Source organism: Marmota marmota, unplaced genomic scaffold, assembly GCF_001458135.2.
Source record: "Marmota marmota marmota unplaced genomic scaffold, marMar, whole genome shotgun sequence".
In the NCBI taxonomy this organism is placed as follows: Eukaryota; Metazoa; Chordata; class Mammalia; order Rodentia; family Sciuridae; genus Marmota; species Marmota marmota.
This window is the reverse complement of record NW_026000082.1, coordinates 32042872-32069563: the sequence shown is the minus strand read 5'-3', so window position 1 is coordinate 32069563 and position 26692 is coordinate 32042872. Positions and strand designations below refer to the sequence as shown.

The 26692-nt window shown below is 60.0% G+C and overlaps 1 protein-coding gene and 1 long non-coding RNA gene across 2 annotated transcripts; both read right to left on the bottom strand.

Annotated features, from left to right (window-relative positions):
- Positions 1–1894: 1894 nt before the first annotated feature.
- Laptm5 (lysosomal protein transmembrane 5) lies at positions 1895–19494 on the bottom strand. The gene is made up of 8 exons (XM_015485363.2): positions 19332–19494; positions 8395–8488; positions 7788–7864; positions 6717–6845; positions 6022–6144; positions 4753–4848; positions 3498–3590; positions 1895–2330 (listed from the first exon to the last, which is right to left on the bottom strand). Exons 1-8 carry the CDS (start codon positions 19416–19418, stop codon positions 2241–2243), a joined length of 789 nt encoding a protein of 262 aa, XP_015340849.1. The 5' UTR covers positions 19419–19494; the 3' UTR covers positions 1895–2240.
- A 1450-nt stretch (positions 19495–20944) lies between these two features.
- LOC107142035 lies at positions 20945–25926 on the bottom strand. The gene is made up of 4 exons (XR_007352132.1): positions 25713–25926; positions 21628–21802; positions 21441–21561; positions 20945–21311 (listed from the first exon to the last, which is right to left on the bottom strand). It is a non-coding gene; the product is annotated as an uncharacterized LOC107142035 (long non-coding RNA).
- Positions 25927–26692: the final 766 nt, after the last annotated feature.

Genomic DNA, 26692 nt, shown 5'->3' with positions numbered 1-26692 from the left:
CCCTCGATAGCTCTGAGCCCCGGTTCTCTGTGTCTTTTAGAGTCACACTTTGTCAGTTGCTCGGGGATCTGATGGAGAACAGAGGAGACCCTTGGAGAAAACTACCACCCACCATCCGAGGAGAGCTGGGGGCTGGCGACACCTCCCACCCCCACCTCTGCCGCCCTGCAGGACGCCGGCCCCAGCCTGCGCATGCGCCCCAGCCTTCCATCACTTCCTTCCTAAAACAAATCTCAACCGGGGACTTCCTTGGTCAAAGCCCTGCAAAGACGCTCCCATCCCAGGACTGGCTCCTTGACATGGTCCTGGGCATGACATTCAAGGCTGTTTTGGTGTCCTGTGATATGGGGGACAGGTCTGAGCTCACATTGCCCCTCCTCTCTGAGGCAGTCCTTCCCCACCCTTCCCCAGTGGGGGAAGGCAAGAGAGAGAAGACACAGCAGAAATTTTTCACTCTTGGATCCAGCCATGCCTGAAGTCCAAATTCCTGGACTTGTCACGTATGGTGAGAGCCAAGAAGCATCGTGGCCATCTTTCGGCACCATCTTCTGGGGGTCATCGACTTGGTTCACTAAGGTTTCTGTTGCTTACAAACATCTTCCTCCTGTGAGTTCTCTTTTAGGATGCTTGAGCCCTCCCTGCCCTCCCCTTCCCTCCACACTGGCAGCCCCACGGAGCAGCCCTGCAGGGAGGTCCTGCGGATCCTGTATCCCCTGGTCCTCGGGACACACAGCCATGTCGTAGCCACCGCCTACGACAGTTTGGCTTCCTGCTGCCCGCTCTCCCTTCGGCCTGGGAGCCTTCTCAGGAGGCTGCTCTGGCCCTCAGGAGCCTGAGACTCAGACTTTCCATGTGTGGTGTCCACACTGGGCTGTCACAGTGACTAATGGATCTGTCCCCTGCAGTCTGTCACTGGAGGCAAGCCACCCCCAGGACAGGCCCTGGTCTCGAGGGTGCTCTGCGTGCGTGGAGCCCCCACCTGACCTGGAGACATGGGGCTCTCACCTGGTCAGTGTTGGTGCTGGGTCCAAATTCCTGGACTTGTCACGTGGGCGTGGCCACTCAGTGGAATAGGTGTGCGTGTGTGCCTGAGTGACAGAGGCAGGGGTCCCTCGCCCCTCCTACACCTCCTGCCAGGAGCCACAGGGGCAGGGCGGAGCTTCTGGCTGCTCTAGTGAAACCTCTTGGGAGTCACATGCTGAGCGATGGCACGTGGTGTGGCCGCAGCCTCTGCAGTGTCTCCGTGTGGGGCAGCTCCCGGGGAACCTCCTACTGCCACCACGGAACGTCCGGGCCCTCAAGGGTTTGCCCGTCCCACCCAAGTTCAGCAGGTGGATGTGACAATTTCAGGGCTGTATTCTGCAGGACCACAGGTCCCCGGATGGGACCAGCCTGGCAGCGGGACAGCCTGATAGCTGGACTGTGGTCAAGGTGACCCTTGCTTGGAATCCACTGCGATGTGACCATGCTGGGCCCAGGGACCCCAGAGGCGATGAGACCAGGCTGGGCCCAGGGACGCCAGGACTGCAGGTAGCGACGACTCCAGCAAGAGAGTCGTGATCCTGAGCGCCTGTTTCCTGACAGCTTCGGGGTGACGGGGAGACCCCGGGGATTCTCATCTGAATCAACAAGCATTCACCGCCGGGGGAGACTGCACTGGCCAGAGTGGGCCGCTGACCTTGGGTCAGTTTGGACTGAGTGACCTGATCAAACTTTATCACTGTTTATTCTGTCTATCACGACTTTGAGTGACAGCTAGGCTGCTGCTTGATGGTTTAAGCAAACTGTGTGAAGAAACTGATTTTACAGAGATGGGGGGAGGCGGGGGCCTCACTGGGGATGGTCACAGACCCGTCCTATAAATGACCACCCTTTACGCACCCACGCAATGGACTGTGGTTTGACCAATTTATTTCGTTGACCTGACCGATGTGCTTCTGTCTGACAGCTGCTGGGTTAGACTGATGGAGCTGCTAGTGGTTTAGCCAAGCTCACTAAATTCAGAACAACCAGTCGTCTAAAATGACTCCTTGCTGGTGGACGTAAGCAGAGCTGTTGGGCTTGATTTGCGGCCTTCAGCCTGACCCAAGGGAGAGTGCCTGGGGCCCGCAGGGGGAGCAGGCCAGCGAGGGTACACAGCAGTTGTCCTGAAGTCGGCTGGTGGTCCACCAGGGCCACCAAAGCAAAGCAGCAGATTATGAGGCAGCTGGGCCCAGATCAGGGCCGGGGCCTGGCGAGGGTCACACCTCTGAGTACGGGGGTGGCGCGGGGTCCCCCTCAGGAGACTTGGAAGGCAGAGACAGGGCTTCCTCGTAGGTCGGCAGGACCACCTGGGAGGGACAGAGAGAAGGGGGCTGACTGTGGTCAGGAAGGACCACGATTCCAACCGCAGTGGAGGGACCCCAACCCCCACCTCTGGCAAATGACGCTGCTCATCCCGACCAGCGCGTCTCGGCACTCACCCTGTGCTAGACACTGCCTGCCTGGGATGGGGTCTCTGTCCCCACAGCGGATACACTTGTTGCCCATTCGGCATCGAGTTCCCCATGTTTTGATGACAAAGCGCCATTTTCCTTGAGGAAACATTCTTAGTCCCTTCGTTTTCCAAAGAACTGGACCATCCTCCAGATCCAGGGGTTGGGTCTGTGGCCTGGGTTTGCTTGGCCAAAGTAGAATGCCATCCCCCTGGCTATGGCCATTGGTTTGGAGAAAAGCATGTGACCTAAACTGGTCCAATCAGATACACTCCTCTTTCTGTTGGACTACCAAGAAGGCGGGATGTAGGCCTATGGGTTCTGGCAGCCACTTTGCCACCACAAGGGAAACGCTGCCTGGAAACAAAGCCAGCACTGAGGAAAGCGGAGTCAAACGATAGAGGATCCTGGCGTCAGGACCAGGCCTGGGCCAGACCCACGGTGGACTTCTCAGTCCTTTGATCTGGAAAGTTCCCTTTTTCACTTAAGTCAGATTGGGTTAGGTTTCTGCCACTTGCAACCAAGCTTGTCTTTATTAGTATGATCCCGCTGCACACGAGGAGCGTGCCCATGGCGGCTCCTCACCCGGCTGCTCCTGAGCACGCTCGGTCCCCCACTGAAGCCCCTTCCCAGCTCCCTGTACCCTTCAAGCAGGGAAGACTGGGCCAGGGTCCCTTCTGCAGGAAGCCTCCCTGACGCCCAAGAAGTGCCTGCTGCTCTCCCTGTCTTCACACCAAGTCGTGACTGTGTCTCTGAGTCCGGGCTCTCTCTGGACCACACCCGCTTCCAGGGCAGGAATCTGGGTTTTCTCTGCACCCCAAGTTTGGATATGAAGCCAAGGTGAGAGGTCACCGACGCTCAGGGGCAGGCAGACTCCTACTCAGACCTTCAGAACTGAGAGCTTCACGACCCTTCTGTCCCACCCTTATCTTCAAGTGCAGAAACTGAGGCCCAGAGAGGGAAAGGTACTGGCCCCGAACGGCACAGTGAGAGAGCGGCAGAGCCCCCCTCGGCCCAGCTCACCTTCGGGAGCGTCTTGGAGGCGCCCCTCTCCTCGGCCGAGTTCACGGACTTCAGGAGTCTGTAGCATCTCCACACGCACTTGAGCATGTAGACCTGGACAGGAGCAGGGTCAGGCTGCGCTCCCCGACCCTCCTGCCCAAACCCAGAAGGCAATGGCCTGCTGCTGCCACCCAGCAAGGGGCCTGGCAGGGTGGGCCCTCCAGCCGCACTAGCGATGGCCCTGCAGGTCCCTGACCACCCCGGGCAAGGAGCTCACTCCCCAGAGGACCAGCCCAACTCCAGAGAGGGCAGTTAGGAAGCAGGCATCCCTGCCCGTCCACGGAGACCCAGGAAGAGAGGGGAGGTGTGCGGACGGATCCATCGGCTGAGGGGGCCTCAGCGTCTTCTCAGCCGTGAGAGGAAGGACCAGGAAGGGTTTGGGGTGGACATGCTGGGCCACAAGAGACACCCCAAACTGCCCCATGGAAGAGCACCAGCCCCGCCACCTGGCAGGTCCCTTGGTGGGACTTGGATGGCACAGAAATAAACAGAGATGATGAAGAGTGAGAGCAGGAGGGGGAAGGGCCAGGGAGCTCCGCGGGCGGCCAGCAGCCACCCAGGAACCATGGGGCGAGAACGAGCCCCGAGCCCATTCTGAAGAAGAGAGAGAGAAAGGAGGGACTGGGCTGGAGTTCGGGTCTCCAGTGGGGCGCGCAATGTCACTCCCCACTCGGCTCCACCTTGAAGCCACTCATGCCCCTCACCTGTTTGCATGCCACTGGGAAGCCACTGTCCCCTCCCAGAGAGAATGTTCAAAGGAGTGCAATTCTGTTTTGGGAGAGCTAGACTCTGCCGTGGGCCTGTTGCCCCTGAGGAGACCCTTCCCCTCCTTCTTTCTCCTCACCAAACCTCTACTCATATGACCCCAGGTCCCGTCTGCACGGTGACTTCTGACCCACTTAACACTGTGCTATGGGTCAAGCAGGACACAGATGCCCCTATTGCAGATGAGACCCCTCAGAGAGCCCGACCTGCTGAAGACCCGCCTCGGCTCCAGGCCAGTCTGTCCCAGCCTGATCCCAGATGGTGGCTGGAGCAGAGCGCTCTGGGCTACACAATAAGGCCCTGACATCTGACACAGGTGGCCCCTGCAGACCTATGTCCTCTAAAGGGACGTCCCCAAGGATGCCAAGAGGGCCAGAGGGCTAGATAAAGCAGGGAGGGTGAGGACGGGCCCACTTGACACCTCAGCTGAGCCTCAGACCCCGCCGCGCACCTTCAGGACCAAGACGACGATGAAGGCGACGGAGAAGATGATCATCGTCCTGATGAACTGGCTGTGGGCCAAGCCATCCTGGCTCGGGAAGTAATTCTGCAACAGAGTTGGGGTCCCATCAGCACCCCAGGTCCTCAGGAGCTCCCGCAGGAACCGTCTGGGCGGGACAGGGAGGCCCGAGCCCTCTGGGTCTACCTCGCCCACGGGGGTCTGCCACGCCCACGGGGGTCTGCCACGCCCCGAGGCAGCCAGAGGAGCGGGGCAGCGGGCACATCCCCGAGGATGCCAAGTGGGCCAGAGGGCTAGACAAAGGAGGGAGGGCAAGGACGGCCCAGCCGGGGCCACCTGGGCCCCCTTGACGGCCTCGGCTGAGTGGTGGCCGGCAAACCTAGGAAGCAGGTGCGGCTGCAGCTCTGGCCCCTTCCCAGCCGGGCAGGCCACCCTGTGCCCTCCGGGCGGGTAGGAGCCACCTGGCCCCTTGGTACTCCTAGCTTGTGACCGACTGGCGCGGGGGTCTGGCCCTGGGGAGACACCTTGGGCGGGATCTGCTCTCACACTCTGGTGCTCGCCTCCGCCTGCAGAGCTCCGTCCTCTGCCCTGGTGTGCGGGCTGGACTTGGTGACTCACTTCTAATGAGCAGAATGTGGCAGAAGTGACTGTCCCACATCTGACACAGGCATGGAAGACGTTGCCACTTCCTGCTGCTCTCCTGCCAGGCCGCAGTGGAGGGGAACCAGCAGCCGTGCCATCCGGGCACGCAGCAGCCTAGCGAGACCCACGGCTGGGGACCGGGCAGAGCGCCGGTGGCCATGAGGAGCTCTCTCGGCGCGGGTCCTCAGGGTCCACACAACCCAGCCAACATCTTGCTGCACCTCGAGGGGCCCTGGGTCAGAACAACCTGCTCCCCACCTCCTGATCCTCCAAGGGGAAATGGTCAGTGCTTTAAACGGGGATGTTTGGGGACCATTTGTCAGGTGACAATAAAAAAAAGGAAAACTAGTGTTGTTTCTGTGGTGCCACTGACAATCCAGGCCTCCCTCTGGGACCAGCAGGGCCACCCCCATGGCCACACGGTTGCCTGGCTCCTGTCCTTCCTGGAACCTGCTTCTCGCACTTTGTCCAAGTTTTTTCCTGAGTGGGCTCCCTCAGTGAATCACACACGAGAACCTTCCTCCCAGGAAACCCAAGCATGGAGGCACAGAGAGGCCAAGTAAGTTGCCCCAGGCCACACAGCCAGTGAGCTGGCATGGACCTCTGCCCCAGACTCACCATGTGGTTCATGGACTTGAAGTTGAGATAGGTGGGCACTTCCATATAGGAGCTGCAGAGGGTCAGGATGCTCAGGCAGAAGTCCAGCAGCTGCAGGGTCATCAGGGGGACCTTCGAGGGGCCCTTGGGAAGGCAAATCAGAGAGGAAGAATGGAGACCAGCAAGCAGAGGCCAGATCATTGCAGGGATCTGTCTCAGTAGGAGAGGCCAGTGACCCTCCAGTCCCCAGAGAACCCAGGGAAAGGCCCCCATGGTCACAGCAAGGGCTGGTGGCAGACCCAGAACTATAGAAGGCTCTCTCAGCTGCAGACCAGGGCTCCTCTGTGACAGGGACCCCCGGCCTCTTCCAGAGCAATAATCAAGGACAGTGTGATGAGTAACCTCGGCAGGACCAAGTCTGGCCCCAGCCATGGCCACGTTCCTGTGTCATTCACTGGTTACCGTCCTCTCCTTCTCTGACTTGGTCCCAAAGGAGGGACAATGGGACTGGGGCTGAGAAGGACACGTGCCTCCTCCTGGTGCAGACCCAACACCCGCACTGGCTTCACCCAGGCTTCGCCTCCAGAGAGAACCCGGGGCCACGGTGCGAGGGTTTGGGGGGCTGGGGGTTGGGGACTTGCTCAATGACACCACCAGGAAGGGGGCTCCTGCCCTCGCCAGCTCAGCCTTCGCCTCTGGGTGGGGCGGGCACTCACCCCCTGGGGCCGCGAGGAGAACTTGAGGTAGGCGGGCAGCTCGATGTAGGAGCCCAGCAGGGTGAGCAGGCACAGCAGGAAGTCCATGACTTGCAGGGACAGGAAGGGCAGCAGGTACTTCTCCCGGCTCTGGAAGGCAGACCCCGCGCTGTCAGGTGGCCCGGCATGCAGCCGGCATGTCCCACACAGCTCATGTCCCCTGCGCCCCTTCCTCCCTGGATGATTCCCGCCACTCTGCCCCCGTGCTGTGCAGATGCAGCTGGGAACAAAGTCACAGCAGGAGTGGCTTCCTGGAGTCTCACGTGGGGTCTCAAACTGCCTGGGAGGCGACCAAGACCCCCGACTCGCACCTGCCTGCAGGGACTGGGTTCTTGCCGAGGGCCCCGCAGCCGCCCCATGCAGTAAGGAGGCCCCTGGAGCCCGGGTTGCGAGAGCGAGCGGGTCCATGAGGGTGGACAGCAGCGTCTCAGGCAGGGCCACTGGCCCCCTCTGCTTGTCCCAGTGCCCAGCCCCCCGCCTGCACAGGACGGGCCCTCTTCCTGGGGACACTGTGGCGAGATGGGCTTCCCGCTTCTCCAGGGCCAGGGGACCAGGGTGGGTCCTCTTCTGCAGGAGGTGGTCTGCCTCCGTCCCCCACCCAACCTCGCCAGGGCCTGGGAGCCCCTCGCTCCACCCTGGGCCACAGGGTCGCTCCTTCCTCCCCGGTGAAACGCGGAGCTCTCTGGGAGGTCCCAGCACCTGGGTCCCGCTCTGGGCCGTCACGAGCTCATCTCCTGCTCCCCACAACTCAAAGCCACCCCTCCTCTCCTCTGCCCGCCCTGGCAGCTCAGCCAGATGTGGGCCAGCGGGCAGTTCCTCCCTAGCGCCAGGTCAGCACAGCAGCCAGGCACCTGACCAGCCAGGGAGCCCCACAGGGCCGGGGCTCCCACAGCTAGGAGGACCCCACAGTGAGGCTGGGCGCTCCTGAGGCACCCCCACCCACTGGGCAGCCGGCTGCACGGCCCAGCAGAGGTGCAGGGCGGCCAACGGGACTCCTGGCGCCCACCCGCCCTCCCTCCCGCCGCCCCTCACCTTGACCACGCCGAGCAGCAGGCTCAGGCTGATGAGGAAGAGCAGGCCGATGAGCAGGAAGCTGGACACCAGGTCGGCTGCAAGGCGAGGGGGCCGTGAGGCCGGGGCTCGGGACCAAGTCCCGCTCCGAGTGCACCGGTGAGGGCACAGGAGCGGGAACAGGGGGCCTGCTCCCTGCACCCCACCTCAAGGACTGGGGGCACACAGACAGCCAGGACCGTGCAGCCAGGGTGGGCTGGGGGCTGGCCGGGGTCGCCTTTAGTCGGGAGAGGCCCTTGCAGGTGTCCCTGAAGAGGGACTCTGAGTGACAGAGTGGGCCACGAGCTGGGGTGCAGGGGTGGGTCGGGGTGTGGTGTGGCCGGGAGATGAGCCGCAGGGAGCACCGCCCGAGGCCTGAGGCGCCGGCCCCTGCAGGGAGCTCTCTGCTGCCCTGCGCCCCACACTCGGCGGCCACAGGAGGGCATCCCTGAGGGCAGGTGGAGTGGCAGGGGCTCCCGGGGAGGGGTTTGGCAAGGTCATCCGAGAGGGTGTGGCAGGACCCCAGACCACCCCGCCTGCCCCTGGCCAGTCCCCCTCCCCTCCTCTGCCCACCCCGTCCCGGACCTACCGATCCTAAGGTAGACGGTCTTGGAGAACCTGCAGGAGGCCTTGCCGCGGGCCACCTCCACGGTGTGCTCCACGAACAACAGGACACTCATGATCTGGGGCGGAAGAGAGGGCAGTCGGCCGGCTGGCATGGCTTCCCCACCGCCCCCTCTGGCCCCAGTGCAGCACGGTCAGGGGCCTCGAGCAGGGGTCCTGGGGTGGAGGCCCAGGCAGAGTGGACTTCACGGAGCAACAGCCCAAGCTCATGATCCTGGTCCTTCCTCTTCCCAGATCCGCGACCTTGGGCAAGTTGCTTGACCTCTCTGTGCCTCGGCTTCTCCATCTGCAAAATGGGGCTGACCCTAGCAGCCACCTCAAGAGGCCACTGAGAGTCCTAAATGAGCAGCGCTCAGACCAGCCCTGCTCTCGGGGACACTGCCACGGCTGAAGGTCAGGGGTGGGGGTTGGGGACGAGGGTACCAGAGGCTCTGGGCATCACGGGGTCACATGTGAGCTCCAAGTTCCCAGAGTCATCGACACAGGCTGGGACAGCCCTGGAGGGTGCCTGGTCCCTGAATCTCCAGAGGCCCGGTCAGCCCTGACCCCGCGGCCCCACTGTTTCAAAATAAGGACCATAAGAACATCTGCTCCAAAGGGCTGCGCGGGCCAGGCGGGCAGACAGTCAGCACCGAGCCACCAGCCTCAGGCCCAGGCGGGGAAGGTCCCCTCTCTCCTGCTCACAGCTCTGGCTGTGGCATCTGTTGAATGAGACCCCGTCCCCTCAGGGACCTTGCTAAGAATGGTGGAGAAAGGGCCGAGCCGATGGCTGAGTGCCGGGGTGGCCCTGCCAGCAGCTGAAGCCCAGCCACAAAACTGAAATCTGGAAGGCCCTTGGGCCCATGCAGGGGTCCTGCGCCACACAACCTCCACTATAATGCTTCTAGCCCAGGGGCCTCACAACAGTCCCTGTGTCCGTGTCCTGACAGTCCCCCCACACACACACACAAGCACACAATTCTCCAGGAGCAATCTGCCCATGCTGAGAACAAGATTATCCCCTCCATTGTAATGGGTGCTCTACCTCTATTAATATAGCCTAAGTTTACACTGACTTTCTAGTGTCCCTGCACCGGCAACGCATGCTCAGCCAACAGCAACCAGACAGCCACCATCTGTTTCCCCCTGCTGACTGTGCGGTTTTTTTTTAGCTCAGACACAGATCTCGATTTGTCTTCCTGCCACAGTACATCCTCTCAGGGGGTCCGAAAGACACAGCACAGAAGGGTGACAATGAGTCGATCCTAAGCCAGACTGAGAAAGTCACTATGTGACCTTCGACAGGTCACTTTCCCTCACAGAATTCTCTCATCTGCAAAGCAAGCCTGGCACGCTCAGGGAGGATCCACCGCGTGATGTTTGCGGAGCACTGAGCGGGGTCTGCGGGGGCCGGGGGCCGCGGGGCTCACTCCAGGGGCCGCTTTACCTGGCGCAGCAGGAACCAGGAAGGCGGGGTCCTGTCGGGAGGCCCAGAGCAGCCCCGAATGGACAGCAGGTACGGCGGTGGCCGGCACCTGCAGGAGAGCCCCAGGGGAGGACAGAGCCCGTCCCCTCCTCCGGGTCTCACTGTTGGTGACGGAAAGGGAGAGGAGCCGACGGGAGTCCTGCAGGTCTGAGGGGGCAAGCACCGTCCCGGGGTGGACCCCAGGCTGGCCCCCAGTGACCGGGGAGGCCCAGAAGCCCCAGGCCTAGATTTCCAAGGCCACGGCCCTCGCCCTCCCCTGGAGCCCTTGGGGTCTACTGGACACAGCATGCTCCCCTGAGCTCGGGGCAGCTGGGCCAGGCCCTCGGGTCCTGGGCTGTCCTGGGCCATCCTGAGGCAGGAACCAGCTTCTCTTCTCCCACGACATCCATCAGACAGCAGCTGCCCCCCCCCCCGGCTCCTAGCATCCGAGATGTCGGCGGGGGAGGCCCTGGGCCCAGCCCAGGCTCTGCTCCTGAGAAGCCACTAAGGCCAGGCCTCAACTCCCACCAGGGAGTGGGAGGGTCCCGCCAGGCCTCCCAGGGTCACTGCGAGGTCAACAGCAGGTGCAGCAGGCGGGCACTGCAGGCAGCGCCATCCTGTACATGGGCGTCCATTCACTCCTTGTAAGCACTCTGAGCACCGAGCACCCTCAACTCCATCCACCCACCCCAGCCTGTAGATGTCACAGTCTCAGAGGACCCAGGGGTGACGAGTATTCTAAGAGCCACAAAAGGGACACACTGGGGCTTAGGGTCCCTGATGAGGGACAGATCACTGCTGCTGGGATGACTCAGAGACAGTTCCACCCTCTTTGCTCAACCCTTGAGCAAGGCTCTGAAGGAGAGTAGGAGTTTCCAACCGAGAAGACAAGAAAGCATTCCAGGCAATGGAGCAGCATGTGCAAAGACCCAGGGGCCAGGCAGTATGGACGCTTGGATCCTTCCAGGAAAGATGTCTCTTACCTGAGAGGGGGATGTTCCCAGGGGGGAAGTGAGGCCCAGAGAGAAACAGTGACCAGCCAAGGTCACACAGCAAGGCCTGCTGAGTCAGAATGAGCTTAGCCCTCCTGACTCCAAATCCGGGCTCCGGCTGCTGTCCCCACCTGGCCAGCTGCCCCTTCTCTCTCCACTCCCTGTTCCGCTTTCCACCTCTTCCCTCTGTTCTCCGCGTTTCAGTTCCCGTTCCCTAAGCCGAGCAGGGGGAAGTGGCCAGGAGGCAGGAGATCTCTGTTTCTCTTCCTGGTGTCTCCAGGAGACCCACAGCTTGAGCCCAAAGAAGAGGCTGTGGGAGGAGGGGCCGAGTGGAGAGGCCAAGGGCCCCTGGGGAGGTGCTGGCGGGTGGCCTGGGCTGTGGCCTGCTGGGGGTGACAGTGGCTGCAGTGCTGCTGCGGGAGTTCGTGTGGACACTGGTGGCCATCAGGGGACACTGGGAATGTTTGGTGGTAACGGTGACACTGGGTGTGGCAGTGGTGGCAGTGAGGTAGTAACGCCTGTGAACATCCTGGGAGGCAGTAGGTAGCCACAGGTCAGTGGGGAAGATATTGCTGCTGATGTCAGCTGCCGTCGTGATGGGATGGTGTGATGACAGCCTTGCAGGTCGGGGTGGTGGCATCAAGCTCCCCAATGCTGGGGTTCAAGGGCCAGTTCCCTCTGCGGAGGACGGAAGACGGCCGCTGTGCTGGTCCTGCCCGGGCCCAACCCCCACCGTATCACAGGAGGCGCCAGAGACCCTGCGACTGGTGGGGCTAAAACTTGCAGAGAAAGGCCCCAGCTGTCAGGGGACCCTCGCCCTGGGCCACCGGTAGGGGATACTCCCGCAGCTGCCTACAAGGAGCTTTGCAGGAGGACCACAGACTCCGCCTGCACAACTGGGCGGAAGTTGCCAGGGGCCCGGCTCCACCCACCTGCAGAGGGCACAGCCTGCCAAGGGCGCCCAGGGCCACGCCCCTGTGCCCAGCTCTGCCAGCGCCCCGGGTCCAGATCCAGGTCCGCACCGGGCGGGCCTCAGCCTCCAGGGCTGCTGCACACTTGGGCCCTCGGGTGGTGACCGTGGCCCTCCCCACCGCCAGCAGCTGCCCACCCTGCTTTGTTTGGAGGGGGATGCAGGAGCCAGGTGCGTGGGGGCTGGGGGGCCCCTCCGGGCCCTGCTTCCTGTCGCAGCTCATCAGGGGCGGAGGGGTGGAGGCGTTCCCCCAGAGCTCTATCTCCCCAGCCCCCCTCCAGCCACCCAGATACCATCGCGCTGCCCCGTCCAGGGCGTCACACCAACGACAGCTCAACCAGAGGCCCCGGTGCCCCAGGGACGTTGCCCTCCCCTCTGCAGCCTCCTCACCAGGCCCACCCTTCTGAGACTGACTGTCCCCTCGCTACCGGACCCCAGGGCTCCTGTACCACGGGGAGAACCCCAAGGCAGCCACAGATGCCCCGTGTGGTCCTCGCCAAGTCACTTTACTGCTCCAGGCCTCGGTTTCCCCACCTCCGCCACCTTGGAGAGTGGCACATGAGGTGACATCTGTCTGCCACCACAGACAGTGATTCAGAAAGATGGGCTGAGAGCCAGGGCACTGATGTACAGCCACCAGACCAGGCCCTGGGGACCAGCCAGCTCCATGTGTCAGAGAGCCACCCCCCACCCCCCAGTCAGGCTGGTTCCCACCATGACATAGGGCAGCAGCGGGGAACAGCCAGGGCACAGAATGGGACTCGCAGCCTGAGGCTGGTCAGAGCCCAGAGCCCTGGGTTCACCGGCCGCGCCTCAGTGGAGGGTGGGCAGGCGGGCAGTGCCCGGGAGGAGCCTGGGCCCGGGGCTACCCTGTGCCACTTCTCAGAGTTCTGAGGTGTGCGCACCTCGGTGAGTTTTTCAAGATAGCATCTGGGGTGTCTACGCGCTTGCCCAGGAAATTATTAACCGTTTACAAAAATGAGAAAATAAACTAGATCGGCTGGACCTACCAGGTGCCTGGCCCCAGTGGTTAGGAGACAGATCAAGCCAAGCCTTAGATGAGACTCGGATCAGAGCACAGGACACACGGGGACCCAGCATGTAGGGCTCGGGGACCCAGGAGAGCTCAGGGTCTGAGTAGGGGCCCACAGAAGGCGCCCCAGAGGAAGCCAGTCTCACAGATCTCCCCAGGCACGAAAGAGGGGCCTTCCAGGCAGAGGCTCAGCATGAGCAGAGGCCAGAGTGTGAGGAGCATCCAGGAAACTGAGAGACGTGTGCACAGTCGGTCCTTGGCTGTGTGGCTGGGAGTGCGGGGGTGGGGTGGGGGACACGGGGGTAAGGACTCGGGCTGGCAGGAGCACTCCAGGAGGACCCAGGGCTGGTGCAAAGGCCCTGAGGGCAGCAGAGCACAGGCTGGATGAGCTTGGACAGGCCAGAGGCCAACCACATGGGCACAGGAAACGGCCAGCTCCAGCCCACGCCCTGCCCTGCGCAGCAAGGCCGCTGCCCGAGGAGGGTGGTTCCTCACATCTTCCTCCAGGGGCAGCCATTTGGGTGCTCAGAGATAGTTTCCAGCCTTGGCCCAAAGCCTCCCCCCCCTCAAAGTCCACCCCACAAACAGTCGCCTAAAACCATCGCTTCCCTATTTATCTTCAGAGAAAAGACCCGCGGTGACGGCAAGAACCATATCAAGACCACCCAAGCGGTGGCTGGACGCCAGGCCCTGGACTCGCCCCCCTCCTCCCGCCGTGGCAGTTTCTGCTGAAATTCTCACTTTCCCCCAATTTGCAGGTGAAATTAAACCCAAGCCTTTATATGTGGTCTCTGTGTTTTAAGAACAAGACTCCCCCTGGGTGTGACAGGGGACCCTGCCCCACTGCTGCTGAGAAGACTGCCCCTCCCCTGTCTGCCTCTAGAAGAGGACCCCTGGGTTCTTGTTCTTTATCTACCATTAGCTGAGAAGTTGTTTGGCCTCCCTGAACCTGTTTCCTCTTCTATAAAATGGAGGCTGGTGGCAGTTGTCATGTCTATGCTGACATGTAGGACACCAGGGGAGGAACGTGAGCCTGAGACGGACCTGGGCCCTGTCCTGAGCGGCCTGAGCAGGCTGACGCTGCGCACGCGCTTCCTGCCCCCCTGAGGTGTCTGCACCCGCTGCCTCAGGCAGCATGAGCTCAGAGCCAGGCCCTGGTTCTGGGTGGCTGCTCTAGGCTCAAAATAAAAGCCTCATTTCCTGGGGAGCTCAGAACTGGGGCGAAGATAGAGACGCCTCCGTGGGGACCAGCCCTGCCCTCCAGCTGCGGGCCACCTCAGTGGGCCCAGCACCTCCACCTGGGGGGACACCTTGGGCTGATGCCTCTCCAGCTGTGCCCCTCTCACAGCAGTGGGTTCTTCCAGCTAAGGTGACCCCTAACCCCTGGGGCCACCACCCTCCTCCCATTCCCAGACTCCCCTTTCCTCTGACCTTGGGACTGAGAACCGTGAAGTGGGGAGAGGACAGGGGCCTAGCTTGGGTCTGGCCTGTCCCAGGTAGAGTCACACAGGTAAGTGACCATCTTCACTTGGGCCCCCAGGCCTAGTGCAGCAGACCTTGCTGCATATCACCCCAGAGCCCCTTGGATCCTGCTGGTGCTCACCCCTGGAGGGTCTGTGTGCAGGTCGGAGGTGGGGGCTCCAGAGATGGGTGCAAACTCAGCTGTGTCCCTGGGGAGAGACCTCCCCCACCAGCCCCCCCCCCCACAAGGGCTCAGAGCTGTGAAGGCCAAAAACAAGGTCTCGGGGTCCAGCCCAGCAGCACCAGGCATGAAGCTGGCAGACCCCAACAGCCCCACACTGGGACCCCAGCCGGCAGGTGGGGCCGAGTTTGAGGCCTCAGGGAGATGAGCTTTCAAAGGGGAGCGGCCCTCAGTCGCTTCCCACAGCCCACTCAGGACACGCACTAGCCAGACCCTGCTCCACCTGGGTCGCCTCAGCGCCACACTTGGGAAAGGTCACCTGGAGGCCAAAACCACTGGCCTCATTCAACAGACGAACACCCAGGCCCAGGCAGCCATGGCACCTGCCTGCCAGAGGCCTAGGGTCGGTGAGTGACAGAGAGGGCCTTGGCTTTCCAGTCCGAGGGACCACAGCCCCCAGAGCGGAGCAGAGGGAGGAGCCTGGGAGTTTGAGGACACATCGAGGACTCCAGGGAGCTGCCTGGAGAGGACGGCAAAGAAGAAATGGGCCGGGGAGGCCGGGGAGGCCGGGGAGGCCGGGGAGGCCGGGGAGGGCCCTCCCGACAGCCAGGTCCCCGCCACAGGAGGGCCAAGGATCTCTTTTGTCTACTCCCTGGCTTGCGGCTCAGGCCACACATGTGTGCAGGCAACAGCGGCCTGGAGGAGGCAACTGGCCCCCACGTCCCCCATGTGGCTGGAGCAAGTCAGGCCCTGCTGAGCCTGCGTCTTCCCCCGTAAGAGGAGCAGACCCTTCCTGCTGGCTGCGAAGCCCCAGGCATGAGGGATAGGGTGTCTCACACTCCTCCCACACCCGGTGGCTGTCCCTCTGCAGCCAGCCTGGCCAACATCCTGGCTCTTCCAGCACCCCACAGCCTCTTGTCCACCACCAGGACTCCGCTCAGACCCTCCCTCCACCCGTGTGCCCTGTCCCGGCACCCAGGCAAAGCCCTGCTCCTCCCCGGGACCCAGCCTCCTCTGGAAGTCTTTCCTGGATCCCCACACATCTGCACCCCTCTACCGTCCCTGGCCACTCCACAGCTGTCCTTGGCACAGTGGAATCCTTGAGGGCAGAGGCCGAGAAGGAGTCGGGCCTGTCCCCTTGCCTGTCCCCTGGTCTGGGCGGGGCTCCTGAGGTGGCAGAGCATTGGACTCCTCTTTAAACAACAGGCTTCTGACTGTTCTTCCCAGTTTAAGAAGCCGAGAACTTGAGCAGCAAAGCAAAGCAGAACAGTTGGATTGCCACCCAGAGTCTAACGTAAACACCCTGGGTCCCCACCGACACCGACAAAGAAGTCACTAATGTGAATGACAAGTGGGGAGGACAGGCACCGTGGGATCCCAGGGGCTGGGCATGGCTTCCTGGCCTTCCAGGAGGTGGAGCCCACCCCTGCTCCTCGAGGTGGGCCTCAGTGACTCTCTCCCCACGCTCGCAGCATGGAATGGGAGGAGACAGCTGACGGCACTGCCTCGGCCAGGCAGTCAAGGTCACCGTCACACGTCCCCCCTTGGTGTGAAGCACTGATGGCTCTTCACACCTGTGGTCTCCTCCCAAAAGCACGGTACCCTGGGCCCATGGTGAGGGAGCCACCAGGCCAGTCCCAGTTGAGACAAGTCAAGGAAGTGCCCGCCAGTGCTCCTCAGAGCCAAGGTCATCAAGGACCAGGAGGAACGAGACCCACCCTGGCCCAGAGGAAGCGGGAGTGTGTGCCAGCTGCGTGCCCCATCCTGGTGGGCCCCTCTGGGGACCCTGGAAGGAAAGGAGACCAGGAAAAGCCAAGAGGTTGTGGCCGACACCTGGACCCTGGCTAACAACCTGTATCCACTGTGGTCGTCGCTCGGGACAAACCTCTGTACCCTGGGGGACGCTGACAAGAGGGGAACAGGACACAGGGAACTCTCACTATGATTTACCGTTTTTCATCTAAAACTCTTGCAAAATAAAAGGTCGACTTTAAGAGTCCACGCGTGCTCATTGTACCAAATGTGGGAAACTCGGAAGCGCCGGGGAGCGGAGCCAGACCCCGACAGCACAACTGGGGCTCCACCCGACGGAATTCCAGGTTCAGGGGTGGGGGGTGAGGCCAGGAGAGAGGGCACCAGGAAAGTCTCCTCCGGGGCTCGCCTCCTGCCACTGACTTAGGACATTAGGGTCAATGACAAGCCTGGACTTGAAGAAGGTTCTCTGACTTCTATGTGTGCAAGTTCAGGTGCCCAGAGAATCCTCTAAACAAACCAAAATCTCCCAAAGAAGGCGTCGCCCCCCCCTGCCCCCCAGAAGCTCAGCACTGGCTTCCCCCCCTTGGACACCAGAGAGCCTTCCCGTAATGACACCCCGGGCCTCAGTAAAGCTGTCTCAGGACGTCAATGGCCCAATTTAACTCTCCCCAGAGAGGCCAAGTCCACAAATAGCTTGCAACGTATGCTATCGTCACTCATGGCTGGCTCCAGATGACGACCAACATGGCAATTGGCACACCTGGATGACAGTTTCTCTTTTACCATCCAGATGTTCAAGGTCCTGTCAACGTATCTGCCACCGACAGCTGGGCCACAGGACAGCCCCTGACCCCTGGCCTTTCCCAGAAAGAGAAAGGGACCAAAAGGTACGTCCCCCTGGAGTCAGCCAAGGACCTCAGCCAGAATGAAGCTCCTGGACAGGACATCCAGTCGGCAGGCTACCCCCCTGTTCTCACGCCTCCTCTGGCTCTGGAACATTCCATGGCTCCCTGTGGCTCACATTACAGGCATGGTTCTCAAGTGGGAGTGACTGTTGCCCGTGGCTGGGGCCCTGATTGATGGGGAGGGCAGCATCTCTGTTGGCAGCAGGTCACGCAATGCACACATCCACCCCTCTCAACAAAGAACTCTCCAGACCCAGCCACCGATGATGCACCATAGAGAAGGTCCAGATTCATAGCTTGTCACTCACAGCCCTCATCACCTTCTCCACCCCAACCCCCAGGCTGGTCTCCATAGAGCCCTGCCCAAGCCCCGTCCCCCACTGACACACACACACACACACACACACACATACACACACGCACCCTGACACGCCAGCTTCTTGTCCGTCCAGGTAGACTCTGCGCCTCCCACAGTGCCACCACCTCCGAGAAGTGACCCACACATTCTCCAGTTTGTGTGTGGGGACTGGATGCGGCTTGACCATTTCCGGGTGAGGACCTCAGGGTTGAGAAGAAACCTCAAGAGACGCGCTGCCCTGAGGTCTGCCTCTGGTGAGCCCTTTCCCTGGCCACGGCCACCAACACTGAGACCTCAGAAGGCCGACAGAAGAGCCTGCTTCCCGCTTCTCTAAACGTCAGAAGAGCAGCTGCCGGTGCCCGCAGTCCCCCGTGGTGACAATGAGCAGAAATGAAGAGCAGCCGCCAGGGAACACGGAGCCGGGCCCCCAGGCCACCGCAGGCCCACCTGCCCACAGGAGCCCCACATGGGCTGTCTGCACCCCGCTGTCAACACCCCCTCGCCTCTGACTTTCTAAAGAGGAAACAGATCAGAGACAGGTGGCCTGAGGCCACACAACCAGGTAGTGGCAGAGCTGGGGAAGGACCCAAGGACCTCTTGCAGGGACACCTCTGCAAACCTCACCGTCCTTCTGAGAATACTGCAGAGTCTCAGAGACTGAAGGCCCTAAAGACTAGACATGGGGACAGTTGAGGTGTCATCTGCCACTCCCAGCTCTTGCATGGGCAGGAGCTCAGCAGCACAACCTCTGCCCTCCTCTCAGAACAAAAGGGGCGACCCTGTTGGAGCACCATTAATAATGAAACACGCAACCGTGCAGCACCCGGTAGAAATGAGCTCCTGGTCTTCATGGCGACCCTATTATTGTTTGCTTATTATTTTCATCCCCATTGGTTAGATGAAGAATGGAATCAGAGAAGGTAAGTAAGTTGGCCAAGACTGCACAGTACAGAAGCAGGGAGGCCAGATGTATACACAGGGGTCTGGCCCCGAGGCTGTGTGCTAACCCTTGACCGCACCAGCCCTGAGGGCCAGCTCTTCCCACAGCCCTGGCCACGCTGCCTGCAAGCACAGCTAAAGCAGCCAGGTCTCAGGGTGTGCAGCGGAGCGGCTTGCAGATTTAGGCTGATTTTGAGGAAGTTCTTTCAGGCTGATGAGAGAACTATCAGCCACAGGCCGTGCCTGAGTCACCCTGGCAGGAAGGTGCTGAGTCTGGGGGAGCTGGGTGTGGCCAGAGTCGGGGGAGGGTGTGGATCGGGACAGGACAGAACAGGACCCCAAACTTCAGCCACCCCAGACAAGAAAGAGCCTTGCCTCTGGGGGCTGTGACTTGCCCAGAGTCACACTGAGATGACAAAGACAAAGGCTTCCTGCCGCTCAGCACACAGCAGCCCCCAGAGAGGAGCCCCCCAGTGCCACTCCCGCTGGCTGCACAGTCGCTGAGCCGGCCAACATCTCCCTTTGGTGGCAGAGGCCATGGCTGGGCTCAGCCCTAGGCCAAGAGGGCTGGGCTCCCTCCCATAAGAAGCACGAAGGGGACAGTCCGTGTCCAGCCCTTGTCCAGCCCATGTCCAGACCCTGGGGCAGCGCAGCCTGTCCAGGCCCAGTGCAAGAATCGGAGTCTCCAGGGTCCCCATTTGTCGGGGAGAATTGAGGCCCTGAGCTGGAAGGGATGCCCAGGGTCCAGCAGAGAGGGGGCAGGCAGCAGGTGGCGGGGCTCAGCAGGCACCACACGCGCACGCACACACACACACACACGCACAGCACACGCACACGCACCTCGCCCGGGAACCACACACTCACCACATGGTAGATGGCCAGGGCGGTGGTGACTACCCGGACATTGAAGCAGCAGCAGGTCTGGCGGATGGGTGCCGCGCGTGGGGCCATGATGCCGCTGTCCCCTCCTCTGAGTCACTGAGGGGGAAGGAGCCCAGCGCCTAAAGCAGGGCAGAAAAGGGGAAGCTGCAGGCTGCCCGCCTCACTTCCGTCCTGCCCGCAGACAGGCAGGGGCAAGGTCGTCACAACTGGGGCGGGCAGCTCTGCAGTGGGCGGGGAAGGACAGCAGCCTGCTTCAGAGGACCCAGTCAGCCTTCGTCACTCCCAGGGACCTTGGGGGAAGGCGGACCCCTATTCCCTCCCTACCTGCCCTTTGCCAGATCCAGACAAGCAGCTGCACACACCCTACTTCCTGGATGCTCACCACCACCCCTGGAAGCCAGGATGGTGGCCAAGTCCATTGCTAGTTAAAAAAAAAAACAGAGGTCCAGAGAGGTCAAGGCACTTGCCCCAAATCACACAGCAGTTAGTGACAGGATTCAAACCTAGGTCTGTCTTGTTGTAGAGAAAGCCATCGTCCAGTCAACGGTGCCCTGTGTTCTAGGCATGCACTGCATAAGCTCCCACACTCCTCCTCTCAACCCTTTGAAGGAAGGGCTATTATTATCCCCATTTTACAACTGAAGAAACTGAGGCACAGAGAGGGAAAATTACTTGTCCAAGGTCATTTGTCCAGTCAAAGAAGGAGCAGGATTTGAAGTAGAATGACTGCTTCCAGAAGTCACTCCTAGAGCTGAGGGTCTTCCCATCACTCCCAACTAGGTCAGGAGGAGAATTCCTACGCAAAGCCACCCGGAGTCAGACCCAGACCCGGGCTCTCCCTCCGACTCACCTGTAACTCCTCATGGCAATCTGCAAGACCTCGTGGAACCCGCTTATGGGCCTCAAGCCTCCCTGACACAGGAAATCAGGGGGTTCTTTTCCTCCCTGGATCTTAGGAAAAGTTGGAATTCGCCCCGCTCACTCGCAACATAGCAAACAGCCCAGGAGCAACTGCCGGGAAGCCCCGCCCTCCCATGGCATCACAGAGTTTGGACTGGACACCACGGCAGCCCATCATTTCTGCCCCAGGAGAGGTTATAAAAAGTCTCTAAGCCCCTTTGCCTTGGCAAAAGTTGCTCGGTCGTGCCCATAAAACTAGGCTGGTAGACTTGATCTAACTTTTTTCTGTCAACCAATGAGACCAAGAGGACTCTGCAAATTTGGGGTTCCTGGGAAATGCAGCCAGACCCTCTCCTACTTCATTTCCAAGCCTGTTTCTTTTCCTTCACAAGCTTTGCTAAGCCCTAACATCTCAGCAGGGGACTCGGAGCAGTAATTACCCTTGCTTGAATGCTGGCTCCTCTGGCTGGGTAGCCAAGGCCACGAGAAAATCTGCAAAGCCAGGGGAACTAGAGGGTCAGAAAGCGGGGGTCAAGAGAGCTCTGAGGCCACTCTGAGGTGTCTGCATTTGATTGTGCTAGGAAGCCTCTGGAAGATTCTATACCATAATAAAAGAGAACCGTTAGGAACACTATGGTTTGGTGAAACCAAAATAGGTGTGGAGTCGATTCCCAAAGAGAGGAATGAAGCACATCGATGGTGTGTGACACAATTTTATGATCTATGAATGAACATTTTTCATTTTTATAGTGATAAATTCATTTTAATGTGCAGTACAAAAATATACATAACTAGCCCATGAATTCCACTTATGGGAGAAACATAGTTTCATTTAAAAACAGATGCATTTAAATTAAAAAGCAGTAAGCTGATTTAATGAAAATATGTTAAAAGTCTAACATGCACACAGATGTAGCAGACAGCCAAGTAGCTGGAGTGGAAATCCCAGGGCCTGGGAAATCCCAGCTCCCTAAGTGGCTGTGTGATCTCAGGAAAAGTGCTTGATCTCTCTGAGCTGTTGTTTTCACATTTGCAAAATGAGGCAGGAGTTTGCTTGGCAGGCTGTGGTAGAGATGAAATCGGGTCACGTGAATGCGTCTGTTTATTTCCTCCTTTCCAGTCCCTCCCTGCTCCCCGTCACAATCATACTCTGGTCCCTGGGAGGAGGAAGAGGTAGGATTTGAACCTGACCTGTGGATCCCAGTCCTGAGCTGATCACAAGCAGTGTTCCCCACTGGCCACTGTCTCCTTCCAGAGCACTGGAGTTCTGATAGAGACCTTCGTTCCTTGCCTGGTCCCACACACGCAGGTCCTGGGTGGGGTTCTCAGTCACTCCCAGTGCAATGCCAGCCTGACCCTCTTGATTTTTTCTACCCACCTGAGGACCGAGCAAGCTCTCCCGCCACGACACACACAGACACCACCTCCTCGTTCCTGAATTGTGCCTACGTTATCTTATACGGCCAAGGGCTCTGCAGGTGTTGTTAAGTGACGCAACTCCACATGGTGTGTTCCTGGATGGGTGGCCCAATGTCATCCAACAGGTCCCATAACTGAAAGACAGACAGGGATATCAGGGCCAGAGACTGGACGGTGCTACGCTGCGGGCTCTGAAGATGGCAGAAGGGGCCACGAGCCAGGAAGGCAGGCAGGCAGCTTCCGGAGGCTGGCAGAGGCCAAGGAATGGACTCCCCTCTAGGGCTCCGTGCCTTGATTCTAGGCTGGGGAGACCCATGTGGGTCTCCTGGTCTCCAGGACAATAAGGTAACGGTTGATGGCAGTTTGTGACAACAGCCATGGGAAGCCCATAAAGCTGCTCAGCAGAGTCCCCAGAGTCCCCAGGCAGCCGGGGCCCTCTGGCACTGGAGCCACCAAGCACCCGTCATGGAAGCCACAGCCCCCAGCCACAGCAGCGCAGCCCTTGACTTCCTCACTGTGTGAGCCTGGCCAGCTGTGAACTTCTGAGCCTCAGTTTCTTCCTGTGCGAGATGGGCTAACGGAACACCCACGTCGCGCCAGTGCTGCAGACAGCCTTATTCATACCCAGCCTTTTTCCACCTCAAAAGATGCGTCTGAGCTTCTCCTCGCCACCTCCCCCGCCCCCGTACCAGGGATGGCACTCAGAGGCACTTAACCACTGAGAGACATCCCCAGCCCTTCTTTTATTTTTTTATTTTGAGACAGGGTCTTGCTAAGTTGCTTAGAGCCTAGCTAAACGGCTGAGGTTGGTCTCAAACTTGTGATCCTCCTGCCTCAGCCTCCCAGGCCACTGGGATTCCAGGAGTGCACCCTGCTCAGCCCCGACCATGGGCAGAGCTGTGGACACTCAGACCGTCCCAACTCACCAAGATAAGGCTGGGGAATGTTCCACACTCCCATGGTCCCCATGGGGCAGATTAGAACCTTGAAACCAGCTTATAAAACTGTCCTTGGTAAAGTTATTTCAGACAAAAGAGCTTCTAATCTGACTTCGGAGATTATTCCTGAATCCGAAAGTCATCTTTAATCCCCAAAAGCCTGAAGCCCTGGCTGGTCATCCTGCTCAGTAGAGTGCCGCTGCGGTTATTAATATTTACACAGAATCTCTGTTTCCTCAAAGGCACAATGGCTCTCGAGCTTTCTTTGTTAAGTAAGAAGAACATTATTGGAACTTCCCTCTCCACCCACAGGCCTGGAGGTAAAAATAAACTCCTTGATGCTGCCAGGTTTCAAACTTAAACAAAGCTTTTGCGAGTCACGTGTCCTTTCAATTACTCTAGATGAAGCACTTAGGAGCTCTTGGGTCACAGCAAGTGTCACGGTGGGGGCTTTTTTGATTACAATTGTTACTATGATTATCTCTGTTCTCAGTTAACCCTGACTGGGGGGCGCCTCTTGAGCCCCAGAGGGGTGAGGAAGGCAGGGAGAGCTGTTGTGTGCTCCTGGCAGACCCAGGGGACAGTGACCTACTGCAGAGCAATAGCAGCAGAACCTCTAGAAAGCAGGTCTTCCTGGGGACTGCTGCTTAGGAGGCATGCCAGGGAGGGAACAGCGAAGGGCAGCTCCAAGGAAGATCAGCTTCCTACAGTGACCATCGGGCAGCAGGAGACCCTGACTTGAGGCCATGTGGCCCACACTCTGCTCTTCAGCTGGGCAGTTTAGGCATGATACTGCCTCAGGTTCTGCAGGCCGAGACCCAGGGTAATGGCCCCGGAGGCCAGGAGGAACGCTGGCCCTAAGTACCCAGGGCAGCCATGCCGGTGTCCTCCGGCTGAAGCTCAGCTCCAAGCACTCCCCGGGGTGCAGCACTTCGGGCCGTGGGCACAGTGCAGTTGAAGGCAGCAGAACACTGGCTTTGGAGCTGGGGGAGCGGGCTCCCCTCTTGCCTCCCAGGGGTGCTGGGGTGCCAGGGGTGATCCCTGTCTCCTCAGTGTCTGTCAACTAGTCCTGAGCTTGGGGTCTCAGGCCCCTAGAAAGTAGGCAGGTCAGGGACACACCTGCTACTAACACCCCAGAAAGAAGAGCCTGTGAGGGCATTTCCCCCAGATAGGGGATTTTTATCTAATCAAACAAAAATAACACCACCACACAACAAAGTGATAGGTCTCGTCCAGGGTAAGGGTGGAGAGTTAAAAATAAGAAACAAGACAAAGGACTGCTATTTATGCTTTGGCCAACGTGCTATTAGGCACTTCTAGGAAACCTACAATCTTTTTCATTTGAAAGGGACAGACTTCATGTCTACTCATGGTCCTCACGCCTTTCGAAACTCCAGCCAGAGACATAGTTACAGTGGCCGGAGGAACAGAAGTCATTTTGGGATCATGAGGACAAAAATGCCTTATAATGTGAGAAAAGGAAGCCCTGTCCGGGTCCCCTGACTTCATTCACAATTCAACAAGAGGCTTGCTACAGGTGTCCAGGACGTGTTATCACACACCCAAGGCCCCTCCTCTCACGAAGTGAGCACCCTAGTGGGGAGTCAGTACACGAGGACATTCATATAAAGTGACGATTCTCAATCGTGCTGTCCTAGCTTGGCTTCTGGTCTTAACTAGAGCACAGCTTTGCCACCCGACTTGGGGCTGGTCACTCTCCCACTCCAACCTCTGTTTTCCTGTCTGTAACATCAAGGAGGTGTCCAAATCCACCATCTCTGAGCCCTGTCCCCCTCGGCCAGGCTCTGGGGCCAGGTGAACTACTCTAAGCGGCTATTCCCAGGTTAGACGCCCTCCAGCAGGACTGAGCCCTCAAATTCCTCGGCACTGGGTAAACAGCCAGGAGGCCCCGTCGGCCATCCCAGGCCTCCTGACTGCAGCCCTTTCAGGGCCGCCAATAAATCTCAAGCAAGTGCTGAAAGATCAAACCCCAGCCCCCTGCAAGCTGAGGAGCCTGATGGTGCCCCAGGCCTCTCCCGGGCAGTGCTTGGCGCAGCCGTTAGCAGGCTGGGAGGGCCATCCATGAAGGGCCACCCCGCCAAGGGGGCCAGGCCCAGCAGTACCCCCGCTGGCCCTGCCCAGCCGGCCGCTGAGCACCCTGCTCCACGATGTACCCACAGGCCTGCCACCACCTCTGCTTAATCCGTTTCAATGCTCCATCCAGGATGACACCACCGTCCTCCCCACTGCCCAGCAGGGCTGACCTCCGCCGGGTCCTCCCCCTCGGCTCACTTCCTCCCCTTGCCCAGGCCTGTGGTTCTTCTCCCCCTCAGCTCCCAAGTCTCTCTGCTTTTCTCCATCCCCACAGCCGGGGTCCAGCTACCACCCCCCTGGCCTTGGCTGTGGAGCAAGGCTGGGGCAGAGAGCAGGCTCCTCCAGGCAGGGCGGCTGTCAGGCCCCAGGCCAGGGCCCTCTTGTCAAGAAGTGTCTGAAGGGCGCGTGGGCCTGGCCACCAATTCACAATCCCTAGAGACAGACAACGGAGAGCACTTGACACATGAGGAGACCGGCTAGGACATGTCTGACTGAAAGGCCACCCCACCCCCAGAGCCACTCCACGGAGGGGCCTGAAGTCCACCACGCATGCCTATGAGGATGGGGACCCACCCAGATGCACAGGGGACCCGTTAGCCAGGCTCACACCAGCCTCACTGTCAAGGAGCTCGCCTGTGCCACTGACCCCGCCCAGGGCAGGAGTGAGGTGCACTCATATGGCAATAGCGACACAGGCCCCTGCCCGCAGGGGGCCGCCCTGGAAGCAGGGTGTCCGTGTGGGGCGAGGGCCTCCATCACTCCTAGCCAGACGGGGCTGCCTGGAGGCCCGGGCCGCAGGTGCTAGACCCAGTGACCCCAGCAAAAGCTCAGTTGGGGAAGGCAGGTGCAGGGGGTCGGTAACAGTCCCAGCATGAGTAAGAGTGTCGCAGGACGGGGACAATACCACCTCTTAGTAAAAGCCATGACCGAGATGACACCAGCTGTCTAAAAATACCTCCTTAGAGAGGTGTCAGGTGTGGGGGAAGTCCACAGATCCTGGAAGGGGACCAACCTGGTTCACATCCCGGATCTGCCCTCACAAGCTCTGTGACAAGTGTCCGTCTCACTGCCTCTCTGGGGCCCCCGCTTCCTCATCCGTAAAATGGAGACAACAGCCAGTCCTTCTTGCAGAATTACTGTGAAGACTGAGGTGATGACGAGGAGACTGGGTTGGGCCTGTGGCCTCTGAGGCCCATCCCTCTCCCAGACTGTCACAGGTTCTCCTGTGACCATGCGTCCTCCGGGCTGCTTCTCAACAAGCCCCGACCAGCTCGGACGCTCTCTGTGGCTCCCCGTGGCCTGTGGGATCCAATTTTTTTCCACAGCCAGACAACTGAGCCCGAGTTGTTCCCACTAGGCAGGGGCTGCCACTGTCGGCAGCTTCCTGGTGGAGCCAACACCTTCTCTGAGGCACAGTCCTGATCGAGCTCCTGTCCCAGGTCCCACAGAGCAGGACAGTCAGGCCCAGGGCCCCTGCAGGTATGCTCCCCACCCCCAGGAAGCCTTGGTCAAGGGGGCTTGAGAGTACAAGGCCTGAAGTTGGCACTGGTATCACAAGCATTGGCCCCACCCCACTCCCCCAAACCTCCATACGCTAGAGGGAAATGTGGGGGTGTTTGTGGTTGGAGAAGCAGCCATTTCCCACTGGGGCCATCTGATGTTGACATTTTCCACACCCACCCCAGCTGCTTTGCTGAGTGATGTAGCCTTGTGCTCCTGGGGGCGTGGGGGGGCTGTGCTTGCCCCAGAGAGGGTTCCCAGGGATGACAGAAGGTAGCAAGGATGTCCACAGCCTACAGGGAGCTGGCCTCTCTTGGGCATCATCTCTTGCAAGGAGAGATGGAGAGCGGTTTGCCCCGTTTTACAGAATGAGCTGCAAAGGCTGCCAGGCTTGGTGTCGGGGGGTGGTTCAGATTGGGGCTCAGGCTTGGAATCCTGCACGCGCCACCACACTGTGTGTCCTCCCATTGCTGCTCAGCACCAAAGGGACTT

Bases quoted from the DNA above. Each gene is read 5' to 3' on its own strand.
- Laptm5 (XM_015485363.2), bottom strand. From the start codon at position 19,418: ATGGCCCCACGCGCGGCACCCATCCGCCAGACCTGCTGCTGCTTCAAT. The intron at 6,145-6,716 runs GTGAGTGCCCGC...TGCCTTCCCAAG, and splicing joins TCTCCTCGCGGCCCCAGGGG to GGCCCCTCGAAGGTCCCCCT. The intron at 3,591-4,752 runs GTGCGCGGCGGG...GCTCCTGTCCAG, and splicing joins TCGTCGTCTTGGTCCTGAAG to GTCTACATGCTCAAGTGCGT.